The sequence below is a fragment of the Tauraco erythrolophus genome, chromosome 30, assembly GCF_009769465.1.
Source record: "Tauraco erythrolophus isolate bTauEry1 chromosome 30, bTauEry1.pri, whole genome shotgun sequence".
Taxonomy (NCBI): domain Eukaryota; kingdom Metazoa; phylum Chordata; class Aves; order Musophagiformes; family Musophagidae; genus Tauraco; species Tauraco erythrolophus.
Genome location: NC_141494.1, coordinates 1,513,848 through 1,527,133, shown reverse-complemented (window position 1 = coordinate 1,527,133; position 13,286 = coordinate 1,513,848). Strand labels below are relative to the sequence as shown.

General features: G+C 67.4%; 3 protein-coding genes across 3 annotated transcripts in view; 2 read left to right on the top strand and 1 right to left on the bottom strand.

Moving 5' to 3' along the window:
* The window catches only part of ASH1L (ASH1 like histone lysine methyltransferase), a 60,212-nt gene extending 58,821 nt beyond the window's left edge, over nucleotides 1-1,391 (top strand). Inside the window, exons 24-27 of the mRNA XM_086628283.1 lie at nucleotides 546-770; nucleotides 847-1,010; nucleotides 1,082-1,207; nucleotides 1,283-1,391. Coding sequence (XP_086484409.1) covers nucleotides 546-770; nucleotides 847-1,010; nucleotides 1,082-1,207; nucleotides 1,283-1,391 — 624 coding nt within the window. The remainder of the gene's footprint in view (nucleotides 1-545; nucleotides 771-846; nucleotides 1,011-1,081; nucleotides 1,208-1,282) is intronic.
* A 3,488-nt stretch (nucleotides 1,392-4,879) lies between these two features.
* On the top strand, nucleotides 4,880-7,817 carry GBA1 (glucosylceramidase beta 1). The gene is made up of 10 exons (XM_086628372.1): nucleotides 4,880-4,946; nucleotides 5,092-5,283; nucleotides 5,372-5,518; nucleotides 5,657-5,790; nucleotides 6,358-6,530; nucleotides 6,634-6,871; nucleotides 6,951-7,175; nucleotides 7,256-7,419; nucleotides 7,504-7,629; nucleotides 7,709-7,817. The coding sequence occupies exons 1-10, from the start codon at nucleotides 4,880-4,882 to the stop codon at nucleotides 7,815-7,817; spliced, it is 1,575 nt and encodes a 524-aa protein (XP_086484498.1).
* Nucleotides 7,818-9,681: 1,864 nt separating this feature from the next.
* On the bottom strand, nucleotides 9,682-12,695 carry MTX1 (metaxin 1). Its single transcript, XM_086628397.1, has 8 exons — nucleotides 12,615-12,695; nucleotides 12,442-12,511; nucleotides 11,479-11,558; nucleotides 11,228-11,320; nucleotides 10,659-10,841; nucleotides 10,453-10,529; nucleotides 9,989-10,143; nucleotides 9,682-9,908 (listed from the first exon to the last, which is right to left on the bottom strand). Exons 1-8 carry the CDS (start codon nucleotides 12,693-12,695, stop codon nucleotides 9,682-9,684), a joined length of 966 nt encoding a protein of 321 aa, XP_086484523.1.
* Between the last annotated feature and the right edge of the window lie 591 nt (nucleotides 12,696-13,286).

Sequence of the window (13,286 nt, the reverse complement as noted above, 5' to 3'; positions counted from 1 at the left end):
GCCAGCTCCTTCTCCAGGCAGAGTTCCGGTTGCTTCGGCTCACCCTTTGCCGTGCTGAAGTTCATGGGAATTACCTTAAACTAAAAGGAAAGGTTAAAACATCCTCCTGCTGCCGCTTCCAGGGGGGGCTGGAGCTGCCGGGGAGGGGCAGCACGTGCCTCCCTCACCTCGAATCAGCAGCACTTGGGGACCGGGCAGGGCTGTGGTGCAAGACCACCCTGGCAGGGATGCAGAGGGGGGACCAGGCAGCAGCAGGAACCATGGCGGGGGGTGACGAGCCCACCGAGGGACATGTCTTCCCCCCAAACCATTGCTCTGCACCCAGCAGGGTGCTGCAGCCACGCCAGAGCCGCTCGTGGCTTGAGGTGCAGGTGCCAAAGGGAGGGGGCTGCAGGCGCGGGAGCCTGTGGTGCCCGCAGGAGAGGACACAAGGGGGGCAGGTGGCCCTAAGGGACCCTGCTGGCACATGGGGTCTGGGCGTCCATCCCCACGGGGCTCAGGGCACCAGTGGCCCCAGTGCAAGGCGTCTCCTCTGCTCCCCCCAGGTCCTGGGCAATGCCACGGCTGCTGGCTACGTGGCCGGCGTGGGGGTTCACTGGTACCTGGACAGCATTGTCCCGGCTGGCTGCAGCCTGGAGGCCACCCACAAGCTCTTCCCCGACCACTTCCTCCTCTACACGGAGGCCTGCAGCGGCTTCCTCACCTTCCGCTTCTCCGTCTCCCTGGGCTGCTGGGAGCGAGGGGAAAGCTACAGCCACAGCATCCTGACGGTACGGCCCCCCGGGAACGCCTGCACCGGGCTGGGGGTCCGGCTCAGCCCCCTCAGCCCCTTCTCCGCCCACCCAGGTCCTCAACCACTTTGTGGCCGGCTGGACCGACTGGAACCTGGCCCTGGACATGAAGGGGGGCCCCAACTGGGTCAAGAACTACGTGGACAGCCCTGTCATCGTGGACAGCAGCAAGGATGTCTTCTACAAGCAGCCCATGTTCTACCACCTGGGGCATTTCAGGTGGGTTGGGGCTGGGGGTCTCAGGGGCTGGGAGCGGGGGCACGATCCCTCTCCCACTCCTCTCTCCACAGCAAGTTCATCCCTGAGGGCTCGCGGCGCGTGGGGCTGCACAGCAGCCGCCGGTGCCTCATCTGTCAGCTGGAGCACGTGGCCGTCCTGCGCCCGGACGGGGCCCTCGTCCTGGTGGTCCTCAACAGGTTGGTGGGGCAGCCCGGGCAGGGGGGCGCTTAGCACCGGCCACGCTGCCCCGCTCAGCCGCTCTCCATCCCCAGGTCCGGCTGGGACGTGCCGTTTGGGATCCGGGATCCCGCCGTTGGCTTCATCGAGACCGTCGCTCCAGCCAACTCCATCCAGACATTCCTGTGGAAGCACCGGCAGTGACAGGCAGGGAAGAGCAGGGGGGCTCTGCTGTTCCCGCACCCCCTTCCAGCATCCTTCAACGGCGGAAGCAGGTGGTGACCCACTGCCGGGGGTGCAGGAGGGACCGGGGTCCCGTCCCCGCGCAAGGAGCCACGTGTGCTCCCGGCGCCGAGATCCGGCCAAGGCTGCTGGCGCTTCCCAGCCTCCCCCGTCCCCCCAAATCCCGCAGCCTCCTGGAAGCGCCCGCCGTGCCGTCTCCCGGACCGCGCTTCCACACGTGGCTCCCTCGAAACCTTCGCGTGTGTCTCGGGCGCCGAGTAAAGCCGTGACGTGCTCCCTGCGGTATGCGCCGTCCCCGTCAGTGTTTCCTCTTGCGCTCTCGGAAACGACTCGGTTTTCCTCGGAGAGGCGGCGAAGGGCGAGGGGTGCCCTGGAGGGCTCCGGCCCCGTGGCCTGCGTGTGGCCGCCTTGTTTATCGCTGCAGCTGGAGCCTCAGCCGCTCGCCAGCTCTTGATTTGTTTCATATGTGCTGTTGGTTTTCCCCAGCCTACCGGTTTTCTATTTTTTTTTTTTTTTTTTTTTCATTTTGAATCAAAACGTCCTGCTGCACCAGGGCGGATGCTGTAGAAAAAGCTGAGTAAATTCTATCGGTGTCTCCATCCAGCAAACCTCGCAGACAAAATTAGGTTGATGCCATCTCAGGGCTCTCACTGCTGGCCTCGGCCGGCGTGGCCTCCGGACAGACTCCCCTCTATTCCGGCAGGGCTGGCATGGAGCTGGCAGCCCGCAATTACCTGCCCGTCCTGTTTGCTCTCCTTAAATACCAGTTGCAGTATTTGCCTGCTCCAGCCTTTGGGAACGTTACCAGCGTCTTTGAAGTCCTGGAATGAGAAAGCCAGAGCTCTCCTTGGCAAACTCCCCTCGTGCGCAAGCTGCGGAGTTGCTGATGTTGGGGGAAAAATGGGAAAAAAAAAAAAAAAAGAGGTTTAACAGCTGTTTTCTTGGAGTGCGGCATGAAGGCAGCACCAGGCTCCGGCTCAGCCTTGCTCATGGGGCACATCTGCCCGTCCTGAGCTTTTATGAGTGTTCCTGGGTATCGCTGGCCCGAACGGCATCTGGGCTGGTTGTGCTTCCCGAGGAACATCAAAGCTCTGCCATGCAGGGAGGGCACAGGCAGAGCCCCTCCGGGTGGGCTCCAGGCTCCCCAGCCAGCTGGAAACGCATCTGCCACAGGGCTGGTACCTTCCTGCCGTGCCGAAAAGCTGCCGGGGAAACTGAGGGATGGCACATCCTCAGTGGTGGTTATGAGGGGCTGGGATGAGGCTGGAGAGATCATCCCCACCAGCTGCAGACTGGGCCGGGGGGGTCCTTGCTCCTGTTGCGGTGGGAGGAGTGGTCCCTGGGTGAGGGGCTACGGTCTCTGGGTGAGGGACTGTGGTGCCCAGGCGAGTGGCTGCCCTCCCTGGGCGAGGGTCTGCAGTCTGTGGGTGAGGGGCTGCAGTCCGTGGGTGAGGGGCTGCAGTCCATGGGTGAGGGGCTGCAGTCTGTGGGCAAGGGGCTGTGGTCGCTGGGTGAGGGGCTGCCTCCCTGGGCAAGGGGCTGTGGTGCCCAGGCAAGGGGCTGTGGTCCCTGGGCAAGGGGCTGCCTCCCTGGCCGCCCGCACAAGCAGCATTGTGGTGGGGGGCACCGGGGCCAGGCTGGGCAGATGTCGCCTCTCTCGTGGCTCTGCCTCACTCTGGTTTCTCCTGACGGGGCTGCAATTAGGAAGGATCCCAAATTAGAAGGTGCGGAGCCCAGACTTGTTTTGCAGATGATAAACCACCACAGCCTGCTCCACCCAGCCCAGCCGCGGGCATGGGCTGCAGCATGGGGGGCACAGCCCCACGGCAGGGGCCAGCGGGGTCCCAGCAGGCAGCACCCGCAGCCCCCGCTGAGCCCATTACCATCTCAGCCAGATGCCAGGGAGCGGGGCGCAGCCGTCCCCGCCGCGCCGGGGGCTGGCGGGGTTCCCCGTGACCCCGGTGTGCCCCGCACTGGGATGGTGGTTGGTGCGGCTGCAAGTGGGGCGCGGGTCCCGGTCGTGGCACCAGCCGTGGCACTGGTCTTGCCTGCGTCCGCGGCAAAGCCGAGCCACTGCCAGGCGGGAGTCAAGGCCGAGCAGCCACAGGACCCCAGCAGAAACGCTTGGGTGGGCATGGCCAACCCCATCTCTGCACGAGGGTGTCACGGGAGACACAGGCACCTTCGTGGGGTGAGGAGCTGGGACTGGGTGGAGGGGGCTGCAGGGGTGATGGAGGCACCTCGGGGGGCTGGTGGGCATTCCGGCCGCCCTCGCCGTCTCCCCTCGGGCCACCGGGGAAAGTTTCAGGCAGAGCTTTGCAAATGCTGCCGTTGAGTGGTGACAGCTCTCGCTGGAGCAATGTTGCAAAATCATCCCCGGGCTCCTCTTCAAAGGCAGAGTCCCATGAGCCATCCTCTCCCGGACTCACCTTTCCTGCTCTGCCAGCCGCTGCCACCTCCCACCACGCGCAGCCACAGTCCTGCCGCCCCGCTGCCGGCACAGACGCGGCGAGAGGGTTTTCTGGTGAGTACCCTGGGTCTGGAGCAGCTTCACCAGCCAGTGGGGACAGGGATGGCCCCAGACAGTGGGACCAGGCTGAGGTGGTGCCCAGGGCCCTGGTTGGGCATTGCGCCCGGGCGGGGAGCAGGAGGCAATGGGTCCGGTCCCCCCGCTGGCCCTGGTCCCCATCCCTGCACGCTCTCCGGAGCAGCGAGGGGGCTCTGTCCCACCCCCACCTCCCCTGCCCGAGGGCAGCAGCCTGTCACCAGGGTCCGGAGGGGGCTTCTCCCATGCCCTCCTCGAAAAGCTCCTTGCCCAGCGTTACGGGAAGGACAGGGCAGAGTGGGAGCACCCACAGAGAGAAAGGGAATGTGGGACCCTCCTGTGCAGGGGGCTCAAGCCCCAAACTGCTCTGGCCAGACAAGTCCTGGCCACCACGCTCATGGGCTTGGGGACACAGAGCTGGTTGCTCTGGCCATGGCTTGGTAGGCACCGGGGACATGTGTAGCAGCATGGCACGGCATGGCACGGCACGGCTGTGCGACGAGCAAGGGGAGAGAAGGAGTGGGAGGAAGATGATGGGAGTGAAATGAGTTGCCAGGTGCAGCTGGCTTGGGTGGCTGGAACACCGGGCCAGTGGGTGCGGGGCAGCACCCGGGATGCACCCCCGCTGGGATGTGGCCAGAGCCATCCATGGGCACCGGTGGGGTGGGAGGGAAAGGCAAGTGCAGGGCTGGGGCTGCGGGGAGCAGGCAGGGTGGCAGGGGATGCTGGTGCTCCCCGAGGCTCCCGGGCAGGGGGGTGCCAGGGCCATCCCTGCCCTGGGTCTCTGTCCCTGTGCAGGGCTGGAACAAGGCGAGAGGAGCTGGTTGCTCACGCCCACCGCCCTGTGCCCAGCCCCGGTGCTTGCCCTTGGCGTCTGTCCGAGCCGCACGGCAGCAGAGGTGCCATGGGGCCTGGGTGTGCCGGTGTCCTGCGCTGGATCCTGCTGGCGCTGGCAGCGTCGCAGGCAGCAGGTAAGCGCTGGGGCCACGTCCCCGAGTGGAGGGCTGCGGAGGTGAGCGGTTCGGGGCGGCGAAGCCGTGGGGTCAGTGTCCGTGGCGGTGAGCCGGGCTCCTGCCGCAGCCCTCTGTGCCTGCCCGCTCTCTCCTCCCGCCGCAGGCGCCCGGCCCTGCGATGCCAAGGACTTCGGCCACGGCTCGCTGGTGTGTGTCTGCAGCGCCACATACTGCGACACGCTGGACCCCGTGGTCCTGCCGGCCCCGGGCACCTACATCAAGTACGAGAGCAGCAAGGCTGGCAAGCGGCTGGAGCGCAGCCAGGGGAGCTTCCAGCACAACGCCGAGACCCCAGGTACCCGCCGCGGCCGGACGCCTGCCCACGCTCCGAGGGACGCAGCCCGTTCCCACGCAGCAGCTGCCACGCTGCTCGTCCCTTGCAGATTTCCATCTCACCCTGAACACGGCGCAGCGGTACCAGGAGGTGAAGGGCTTTGGCGGCTCCGTCACCGACTCGGCTGCCATCAACATCCAGTCCCTGTCCAAGGATGCCCAGAACCACCTGCTCCGCTCCTACTTCTCCGAGGAAGGTGAGCCTGGGCAGGGCGATGCTGCCAGGTGGTGGAGCCAGTATATCCAGCCTCCCCTGCTCGGGGTCGAGGGGCTGGGGGGACTGCACCCCCCGAATCCAGCCTGGGGTTGCCCGTCACCACCTGCCCTGTCCCCAGGCATCGAGTACAACCTGGTGCGCGTCCCCATGGCCAGCACCGACTTCTCCGTCCGCCTGTACACCTACGCTGACGCGGAGGGTGACTTTGAGCTGAAGCATTTCAACCTGACGGAGGAGGACACACGGATGAAGGTGGGACAGGACAGGATGGGACGGGACAGGATGGGATGGGACCGGACGGGATGGGACGGATGGAATGGGACAGGACGGGTGGGACGGGATGGGATGGGATGGGAAGAGATGACATGGGATGGGATGGGATGGGATGGGATGGGATGGGATGGATGGGATGGGATGGGATGGGATGGGATGACATGGGATGGGATGGGATGGGATGGGATGGGATGGGATGGGATGGGATGGGATGGAATGGGATGGGATGGGAAGAGATGACATGGGATGGGATGGGATGGGATGGGATGGGATGGGATGGGATGGGATGGGATGAGATGGGAAGAGATGACATGGGATGGGATGGGATGGGATGGGATGGGATGGGATGGGATGGGATGACATGGGATGGGATGGGATGGGAAGAGATGACATGGGACGGGATGGGATGGGACGGGATGGGACGGGACAGGATGGGGAAGGGGAGCACCTTCCCACTGATGGGGAGGGAGAGGACTCATCCTGCTGCCTGCGATGCCAGCTCTGGGGCAGACTCTGAGAGCTCACTGCCATGCCGGTTCTCTCCAGATCCCCATCCTCCAGGCAGCCCAGGCAATGGCCAAGCGGCCGCTGTCGCTCTATGCCAGCCCCTGGACCTCCCCGGTCTGGATGAAGACAAACGGTGCGATGACGGGGAGGGGGACGCTGAAGGGCAGCCCCGGCGACAAGTACCACCGCGCCTGGGCCAAGTACTTCATCCGGTGAGGGGCCACGGGAGCGCAGTGGACACCGGGGTTACCGTGCCCGGGGTTTGGGGCTGGCGCCGCCACGATGGGACCATTCACTGTCTGCCCCCGCGCCCAGATTCTTGGATGAGTACGCCAAGCACAACCTGACCTTCTGGGCAGTGACGGCGGGGAACGAGCCCACGGCCGGCGAGATCGTCTTCTACCCCTTCCAGTGCCTGGGCTTCTCCCCCGAGCACCAGCGGGACTTCATCGCACGGGACCTGGGCCCCGCGTTGGCCAACAGCTCCCACCACCATGTCCAGCTCATCATCCTGGATGACCAGAGGGTGATGTTGCCCTACTGGGCCCAGGTGGTGAGTCCCCATGGCAGCTCTCCCGGCCCCACAGCAGCATTCCCAGCCCTGGGCACTGGTGACTCCTTTCTCCTACCAGGTTCTCAAAGACCCCGTGGCCGCCAGGTACATCAGCGGCATCGGCATCCACTGGTACCTGGATTTCCTGGCGCCCATCGACCTCACGCTCTCCATGACCCATCACCTCTTCCCAGACTATTTCCTCCTCTCCACGGAAGCCTCCACCGGCTCCTATTTCTGGGAGCCCAGGGTGGTGCTGGGCGGCTGGGACCGCGGGAGCAAGTACAGCCATAGCATCCTGACGGTAGGGCTCGGCGGCGGCCGCCAATGCGCTGGCCACCACTCGTGCCCGCCTGCAGCTCAGCACCGTCACCTGACCCACAGAACTTCAACAACTACGTGACCGGCTGGACCGACTGGAACCTGGCCCTGGACATGGAAGGAGGCCCCAACTGGAGCAAGAACTACGTGGACAGCCCCGTCATCGTGGACAGCAGCAAGGACGTCTTCTACAAGCAGCCCATGTTCTACCACCTGGGGCATTTCAGGTGGGCTGGGGCTGGGGGGTGCTCAGGGGCTGCTGCCAGTCTGGGAGCGGGGGCACGATCCCTCTCCCGCTCCTCTCCCCGCAGCAAGTTCATCCCCGAGGGCTCGCGGCGCGTGGGGCTGGCTGTCTCCAAGAAGTGCCGCCGGTGCGACCTGGAGCACTCGGCTTTCCTGCGCCCAGACGGCGCCGTCGTCCTGGTGGTCCTGAACCGGTGAGTGGCTCAGCCCCATGCGCCCGCCTCGGAGCCCGGCTGCCCCCTCTGACCTGCATCCCCTCTCGCATCCCCATAGCTCCCCCACAGACGTGTCCTTCGGGATCTCTGACCCACGGGTCGGCTTCATTGGGGCCACGGCTCCCGGCGACTCCATCCAGACGTTCCTGTGGCAGCAGCCAGCCTAACGCGGCCGCAGCTGGCGGAGGGACGTGCCGGCACTGGGAGCACGGTGCCAGTGGAGGGCTCGGGGATGGGCCCCTGCGCGGGGCTGGGGCTGCAGCACAGTCCCTGCAACGCTCCAGGGAACCTGTTTGATCCGAGGGCTGCAAGTCCCGCTATTTTCTAGGTGTTTTCATAAAATAAACAGGTTTTCTACAACCTCGCCTGCGCATCCGCTGCCCGCTCAGCGGGCAGGACCGTGCTGGGAGGAGGAGGAGGAGGAGGCAGGTTTGAGGCCGGAGTTACCTGGGGAGCCCCACGGGCTCCATCCCACCTCTTCCCAGGTTCCTTGGGGCACCCAACCAGGGATGAGGTCCGTGCTGCAGGGACGCAGGGAGCCATCACCCCGAGGGGCGGCATCTCCCTCCTCTCTGCCCACCGCGGCATCCTCTGGGCAGGGCAGGGGCCAGCAGCGGGCAGGGAGCCGAGGTGGGCAGCAGCCAGGACGCAGCGCCGGGATTTAGTGCAGCGCCTGGACGGCAGCAGCCGCGGCTTCTCCTCCTGGCTGGAGCAGGCGGCCGTGTGCTGTGGTTTCTCCTGCCGGAGCAGCCATCAACCCCCCTCCCCAGCTAATGGGAACCGGGAGTGTCGGGCACATACTTCCTGAGTGACGTTATGGGGGAGCGGGCACGGCAGGGGGGGCTGCACTGAGTCATCCTCCTCCCGGTGGGGCCCCTCAAACTGGGCCGGCGTGGGGGAGGCTCCGCAACCAGCCCCAGCACGGCACCGCGGCACCGCTCCCGGCACGACGCGGGGGCCCCCAGACATCGCACCCGCCTGGGGTGCGTGCCCAGGACGCTCAGCCCAGGGACACCGGGCACAGCCAGATCCCGAGGGTGCCCGCGGTGGCGGTGTCAGGATGCCGGTGGTGGCGGCGGCCGGCAGCCGAACAAGCGAGGGCTGTGTGCCGCACGGCAGCCAGCACGCAGGCAAAGCCTGGCCGGCCGCCGCGTTTCCATCCGCGCGCTTGTAAACTGGCGGCGGCCAGAGGAAACCGCAGCAGCGTGGCCAACGCCGGCGCGGAGCCCCACACCAGCTGTCCCAAGGGAGCACCACGGCGCTGCCGGGGCACACGGCTGCCTCCGCAGCCCGCGGAGCCGCGCTTAACCGCGCGACGTGCTTTTGGCAGTGCCAGCTGCCGGGAACTCCCTGTCGCTGGCAGGAGCAGAGGAACGCAAAGAGCTGCCAGCGCTGGAGGGATTCCTGCTGCAGCCACCGCTGCTCGCACCGCGGCAGGGGGCTGGGCTCCCGGCGTCCCTCCCGCAGCAGGGACTGCTTGTATCCTCCCGCGCCGGGGTCGCATCCTGCCATGAGCCCAGGCCTCCCTTGCCGCTGGTTTCCGCTGCGGCAGGTAGCCGGAACGGGACTGTTGCCGGCTGTGCCGCAGCTCTTGGGGAAGCCGGGCTGGCAGCAGCGTGGCATGGGGTGGACCTGGTGCCCGCTGTGCCCAGCAGCCGGAGGGCAGGGATGCTGCAGAGAGGCGGAGGACTCAGCCGGAGAAAGGATATAGGGGGGGGGATGCTGCCGAGATGCCCACAGATGCTTTTAGGCACCTTAAAACCGGTGGGTCTGCCCTGCGCCCTATCCACAGCCCCAGCGAACCCCACTCCGGCCTCTGCAACTGGGGAAACTGGGAAGGGCCCTGAGCTCGGCAGGAGGACGAGAGGGCGCAGGCGGAGAGAGGGCAGTTTATTGGGGCGGCAGGAGCACTCCCCGCGGAGGCGGCTGCGATTCCCGGCGGGGCACCCGTGGGGAGCGACACTGCCAGGCTCCCGGCATAAAAACAGTCAGTTCCAGGGAGCGGAGGAATAATGATTGTGCAGCTCTTCCTCACTCCTCCTCCTCCTCTTCCTCCTCCTCCAAGGCAATGGGTTGTCGGCCAGCCGGCCCTGCGCTGCCGCGCTGGATGGAGACGATGCCGCTCAGGAAGGCGTAGCCCAGCATGGCCACCAGCCCCACCAGCACCGACAGCAGCTGGTTGCGCCGTTTGTGGGGGTCCTCCTCCGTCTCGCCGCCGTCAGCACCCGCGGTCCGTGGGGCACTGGCCGGGGGCTCCCCTGGGGAGGCAGAGCGGGAGCATGGATGGGGGAACGGGGCATCCCGAGCCCACAGGGTGAGGCGGGGAGCTGCATCTCACCTCCGTCCCAGGGGAAGTAGAGGCTGAGGATGGAGGTGCAGTGGTTGCACAGGTTCTGCAAGGACTTCAGGTGCTGCTGCAGTTTCCCGTTGGGCAGCTTCGCCTTCAGGAGCGGCGCCAGGCGGCTGAAGACGAAGGCGTCGAGGGAGGCCGGCCTGGGGCACAGAGACCCGCAACTGGGTCACCGGCCCTCCCGTCTCCTCCCGCCATCCCACCCAAAGCCACCCGGACCCCTCGGCCACCCCCAGCCCACTGCGCTCCAGGGGACGGCGAGCAGCGGCTCCTCCTCGGGAGCCCTCTCTGCCCCCAGCCCCAGAGGTGAGGCCGGGGGGAGCAGGATGTCCTGTCCCGCACGTGGGCTGTGGCACCGCCGCGGCCGGGCAGCGAGATGCAGCGTCTCGGTGCAGCGTCTGGGTGCGAGGGGCTCCGGGGCCCTGGAGCACCTTCCCCCTACGGTCACCTACGAGTCTCCGAAGAAAAACTTCTGGGAGCCGAGGCGCTGGGACAGGAGTGTCAGGCATTCCCGAGCATCCCGGTAGAGCTGGAGGAGGAGGAGAGAGCGTTGTCACCACCCGGCCAGGCGGCACGCTGAAGTGGGGTGCTCGGCCGGGGTGAACCCCAGACCCCAACTGAGATTTTGGCCTCGTGTGGGTCCCTCCGGGCCCCTCACCTCCTTCTCCAGCTTCTCCTCGTCCTCCATGTAGCCGTCCCCCCACATGAGCTGCAGCCGCTCCAGGTGCTGCTTGTGCATGCAGTTGGGCAGGAAAAAGTTCAGGGGGAAGGGGACCGTTTCCGCGTACCACTTCCGCGTGTGCTCCACGTAGTTCTTCGCGTCCACCCAGAAGGTGTGGATCTGCAGAGGGAACGATCCACGTCCAGGCTGTGCAGGGCTGGAGCCAGCGCAGCCTTTTGCCGCGGCGTGTGCCACGGAGCCTGTGCCCAGCACAGGACTGGCGGTGCCCAGAGACAGGGGCTGGGGGAGCATCAGGGCGAAGCCCAGACCCTGGCCCCAGCTGCACAACCCGCTGCTGCCATACAAGACCCCCGGCACCCCGATCCTTCCAGGCTCCTGGGGTTCCGCTGCCGGTGATGTTCTCCGGCTCTCCTGGCAGGTGGGCGCACGCCTGAGCCCACCGGCATCGCCCCAAGGACTCGATCCAGACCTCGGGGCGGCCAATTCCCCTGTGTGCCCCCCTGCCCCCCCCCCAGGATGTTTCCAGTGGCCGCAGGGAGACTCACCAGCACCGGCAGCAGCTTCTCCTCCAGGAGGGACACGAAGGCCAGCGTGTCCGCCCCCTGCGTAGCCGAGAGATCGTAGTCGGCGTTATACTTCTGCGGAGCGAACGCAACGGGTGTCATCCGGCGGGCACGCGGTAAATCCTGCCCGTGCCACTCGGGCAACCGTGACAAAGCCCCCTCCTTCCCAGGGGGGCTCCGATGCCTCCTGGCCTGCGCCCTGCGGGCAGGGGGTGCCCCTCACTCCCCTCTACCTGTTTCCTGAGGTGAGTTATGATCTGCTGCATTTTGGAGATGGTGCCCTCGTCCCGCGTCTTCAGCGCAGGCAGGCGCCCTGCGGGCAGGGACAGGGGTGGCTGCGGGCAGCGGTGCCCAGGGTGCCACCCTGGTGTGGCAGGGGCTGTGCCAAGGGGAAGAGCCCCCACGCTCGGGTGAGGGGGTGCAAGGCAGAGGGGCATGTTGCCGGTGGGGGGCAGGTAAGGTGGGGCAGGGAGGCACGGGGTGCGAGGGGTGTGGGTGAGAGGATGACGGGACACGGGGAGCGTGCTGGGATGAGGGGGTGCAATGGAGTAAGAGGGGCATGCAAAGGGGCAGGGGGGTGCAATGGGGTGAGAGGGGCGTGCAAAGGGGCAGGGGGGTGCAATGGGGTGAGAGGGGTGTGCAAAGGGGCAGGGGGGTGCAATGGGGTGAGAGGGGCGTGCAACAGGGCAGGGGGAGTGCAATGGGGTGAGAGGGGTGTGCAAAGGGGCAGGGGGGTGCAATGGGGTGAGAGGGGTGTGCAAAGGGGCAGGGGGGTGCAATGGGGTGAGAGGGGTGTGCAACAGGGCAGGGGGAGTGCAATGGGGTGAGAGGGGTGTACAACAGGGCAGGGGGGGTGCAATGGGGTGAGAGGGGTGTACAACAGGGCAGGGGGGTGCAATGGGGCAGGGAGGAGCAATGGGGTGGGAGGCGCGTGATGGGGGAGGGGGAAGTGATGGGGTGAGAGGTGTGTGATGGAATGAGGGGGGTGGAACCGGGCAGGGGGGTTGCAATGGGGTGAGAGGGGGGTGCAATGGCACGGGGGTTGCAATGGGGTGAGAGGGGGGTGCAATGGCACGGGGGTTGCAATGGGGTGAGAGGGGGTGTAATAGGACGGAGGGTGCAATGGGATGGGGGGCAGTGGGCGGTGCCGGTGCGGAGGGCCGGGTGGTCCCGGTAGCCCCAATGGGGGCCCTTACCGGAGGGGCTCCTCCAGGGGCTGGTGACCCGGTGCACCTTCAGCGGAGCCCCCGTGAACCGCGCGTAGGTCTGCGAGAGAGGAGAGCGGCGGCGGGAGCGGGGGCTCGGCCGGGCGGGACGCACCGGTCCCGGTCCCGGCCCCGCCGCCGGCCCCGGCCCCGCCGCCGCTCACCAGCACGGCCAAGCAGTCGGGGTCCACCGAGGGCAGCCCCCAGCCCCCGGCCCAGCAGAACAGCTCCATGGGCGCCGCCATCTTCCCTCCCGACCCGGAACCACACGGGCCGACTCCGCCCGCCCCCCCCCGCGGGGCGGCTCCGCCACCGCCCGCAGCACCGGCGCGGGGCCGCTCCGTGCCCGGGGACGGGGATGGCTGCGCTTACCGGGTCCCGCGCTCCGTCCCGCCCCGCTCCATCTCCGCACGTTTCCGCGGAAAGAAAACGGGCGGGAGCTCGCTGGCAGCGGAGGGAGAGAAAATTCCCTGTGTGCGGCTCGGGAGCAGCCCCCGTCCGCCCCCGCCCCCGTTACCGGGGGCCGCTGGCGCGCGCCGAGCCGCTGACGCGGAGCTGGGGCCGGGGGAGCGGGGCTGGGGCGGCCCCGGGACGGGGCCCGGCCCGTTGTTATGGAGCCGGGGGAAACAGGAGTAAACACGGCCGGGGCGCCGCGGGCCGCCTGCCCGCCTTGGCCCGCGCTCAGCGGGGAGCGGCTCGGCCGGCCCGAGCATCCCCGGGCGGGCTCCGGTGGCACGGACCGGGCCGGGCGCTGCCCGCATGGCACCGAGCTGCCACCGGTGCCCGAAGCCACGGCGGGGGCTCCCGCGGCGCCCCCTCCGCTCCCTCTCCCCGCA

Excerpts from the sequence above, each read along its gene's own strand:
- GBA1 (XM_086628372.1), top strand. The coding sequence starts at position 4,880 with ATGGGGCCTGGGTGTGCCGGTGTCCTGCGCTGGATCCTGCTGGCGCTG. Across the intron at positions 6,531-6,633 it reads TGGGCCAAGTACTTCATCCG|ATTCTTGGATGAGTACGCCA; the intron begins GTGAGGGGCCAC and ends CCCCGCGCCCAG. Across the intron at positions 7,176-7,255 it reads ACAGCCATAGCATCCTGACG|AACTTCAACAACTACGTGAC; the intron begins GTAGGGCTCGGC and ends CCTGACCCACAG.
- MTX1 (XM_086628397.1), bottom strand. The coding sequence starts at position 12,695 with ATGGCGGCGCCCATGGAGCTGTTCTGCTGGGCCGGGGGCTGGGGGCTG. Across the intron at positions 12,512-12,614 it reads CCGACTGCTTGGCCGTGCTG|ACCTACGCGCGGTTCACGGG; the intron begins GTGAGCGGCGGC and ends CCTCTCTCGCAG. Across the intron at positions 11,321-11,478 it reads TAACTCACCTCAGGAAACAG|AAGTATAACGCCGACTACGA; the intron begins GTAGAGGGGAGT and ends TTCGCTCCGCAG.